This window comes from Pygoscelis adeliae, unplaced genomic scaffold (assembly GCF_000699105.1).
Source record: "Pygoscelis adeliae isolate BGI_AS28 unplaced genomic scaffold, ASM69910v1 Scaffold38, whole genome shotgun sequence".
In the NCBI taxonomy this organism is placed as follows: domain Eukaryota; kingdom Metazoa; phylum Chordata; class Aves; order Sphenisciformes; family Spheniscidae; genus Pygoscelis; species Pygoscelis adeliae.
In genome coordinates, this window is record NW_008825614.1 from 2,516,380 (window position 1) to 2,519,245 (window position 2,866).

General features: G+C 41.8%; 1 protein-coding gene across 1 annotated transcript in view; it reads left to right on the forward strand.

Annotated features, from left to right (window-relative positions):
* ITPR2 (inositol 1,4,5-trisphosphate receptor, type 2) overlaps nt 1–2,866 on the forward strand; it is a 234,126-nt gene that overhangs the window by 207,724 nt on the left and 23,536 nt on the right. Inside the window, exon 54 of the mRNA XM_009332815.1 lies at nt 1,637–1,802. Coding sequence (XP_009331090.1) covers nt 1,637–1,802 — 166 coding nt within the window. The remainder of the gene's footprint in view (nt 1–1,636; nt 1,803–2,866) is intronic.

Consider the following 2,866-nt stretch of genomic DNA (forward strand, 5'->3'; position numbering starts at 1 on the left):
TGATGATGATACTTGAAGAAAGGAACTCTAGGTAGTAGTTTACCCCTTCTGGAAAACTGGAGCATGTTGTAACCTTCCAAGCACTGCTAAGAAGTGTTGCTGAATTGGATCGCTCTTCTATTACACTAGAAATTATAAATGCAAACTTTTTAAAGGAATTGATTGATGAGTATATGTCAAGACTCTCCACTGTAGTACATAAGGTGTATTTTTAGCTGAAATTCAGCATGGCATCTGCCCTGGAATAGGTCCTGTTGTTTACTTGTACTCAACTAGCATTGAAGTCAAACCAGAATTTCGTATATCGTGGTATATGTCCTCTTCCAGAAGTTTCCTCCAAAATTCAATTCATTTAAGGACTACTCATAATATTTGGGTGGTTTTATGCATTTTTATTTAAGTTCAAAAAGAACATAATAAATAAAGACAATCTAGCAGCACTTTCCTTGGTGACCCACACCATAACACAAGGATTAAATTCACAAGTAGGATCTCAGCAGGGCTTGCAAGAGTCCAGAGACAAGTAACTTGGATCTGGATGGAAGAGCTCCTTGTGCTGGTAGTAGGAGTCTAGGTCCTATCTCATAAGCTGGGAGGTTCTACAGGAACCGTAGTCCATCCCCATGAAGTCTGTAAACACTTACAGACTTCGAAAATGACCCTTGCCACTTAGCAGTTATTTAATGCTAACTACATTAAAGCACTTCACAAAGAGTAGCACTATTATCCCAATGAATGTGTGGAAAACTGAGAAAATCAGTGACTTCCAATTCAGTATCATGGTGAAGAAAAGGACTTGGGTTTTACGTTCCTCCTCCTTACACTGAGTGTTGTCTCCTGTTTGCCACAGAACAACTTTGCTCTTTTTAGAGGTGTCAATGGGAGTCCAGTCCAGCCTTTGCAAGAAGGAAAGTAGTTATGATGTAAAAACAAGAGTGTGATGAAAATGGGGAATATGAGCACTTCACGTGTGTGTGCATGCATGTGTGTATGTATGTGTGTGTGTGTGCCTGTGCATGTTGTGTCTCTGAAAGACACGAGCTTGGTCTGAGCCAGCGTACAGCCATATGACTGCATTAGCACAATGCCAAAACCATTAACGTGCCCTGCTTGGGCACAGAGTATAGTAGCCTGGCCTTGGCATCACGCAAGCATGCTCCCCTGGTTTCCAGTTGTTCGGTGTGCAAACTTGGCATCGGTCTGGAGTATTCCACAAAGACATACCGTCAGCATATCTCTGTATGCCACAAGGCAGTATTAAGAAGAGCTATCATTGCTCTCAGTGGGTACCAGAAACTGCATCTCCCTGTTCTGTACTGGCAAGGTACTTATCTTCAATTGAGCACTACACTAATGCATCTACACTGCAGCCGGTACACACGCTGGTCTCTTCTTCGTGCTGTGTGAAACCACATAAAGGACAACAGGAGTCCCAAAGCGATAAGAGCACATGAAGCCAAATCTTCTTTGCTTAGTCACATAGGTAGTCCCTCTCTATTTCTGTGCGTAAGGCTAGCAGAATTTGGCATATAAAAAGAAAGATGCGTGGCTTTGCTTGAGCTAATGTGAAAATGTTGTTTAATATTTTAGAGATGTGCTATTTTTATATCTTATTGCAACCTTATTATTGTTTCAGGAGCCCTTGTTTGCTGCGCGAGTTGTTTATGATCTTCTGTTTTACTTCATTGTCATAATTATTGTTCTAAACCTAATCTTTGGAGTCATCATTGATACATTTGCTGATCTCAGGAGTGAAAAGCAGAAAAAGGAGGAAATACTAAAGACAACCTGTTTCATCTGTGGTAGGTGTTACTGAGCTATGGAGACATTTGATGGGGAAAGGAGTAAAATGAACTACTCCTCACTAAATAAAGCATGAACCTAAGGGGTGGTTATCTTCTACAAGGAAAGTCTGTAAAAACGTCAGAGTTTGGTTCCAAATTTATTCCCTCTCAGTAGGAAAAAGGTTTGGTTTAGAAGTCAAAAGCTAGCTTTGCTTAAGAGGTGGCTGCACAGTCTCCACCCAGGATCTGAGGGAGAAGAGCCGTGTCTCACACTCGCATCATCACCACTAATGGAGATGGTGCAGCTGCTGACTTTATTTCACAAAGCGTGATGCAGATGAAAGTACAGCTTGCTATTTCACAGCACAGTGCATTCCAGAAGGGTAACAACAGCAAAATCTGCCTGTTTCAGAAGGTGATATGAAACAGGGAACAAAAGAATTAAATGAAAATCATCCCCACAAAACCCACAGATAACTCAAGCTTATTCTGAGGTGCGCTCGCAAAGAGGGGCAGACCTTCACTCCCCTAGGGGACGTTAGAAATACCTTCTTTTTGTAGGCTGGGTGTTGTTTCCATGGTTGTACTGACAGGGATGAACATTGTGCAGAGCACAACCGCTATAGTGTCGGTGGAAGGCTCCACAAGGGATCCAGGGAGGAAAGCTGTAACACCGAGGGAAACATTTGTGAATCCTGTCCTTCCTCACTGTGGTATTCTTCTTCAGAGATTTGACCCGTCACAGGAAAAAAATAAAAAATTCTTATGACTACAGCTCTGTAAGGACTGTGTGACTACAGAGCTGCAGAGACTCACCCTCGCTGCTAGGTTTAAGTGCACAAACAATCCCACCGCAGCTTAAGTGGGACTATTCACATGCTTGATGCTAAACGTCTGCATAAATCTTTGCAAGATCAGGACCTAGATTGCACGCTGTGTGCTTACCAGTATACATTTAGAAAGAATCAGAGCCAACGCTTGTAAAGCACTTTATAGCCCTCAGCATAGAAGGCACTGTAAAACTGTAACATATTTATTATACCGTTATTGTTATTAGGAGGAAATATCACAAGAGAGAATAT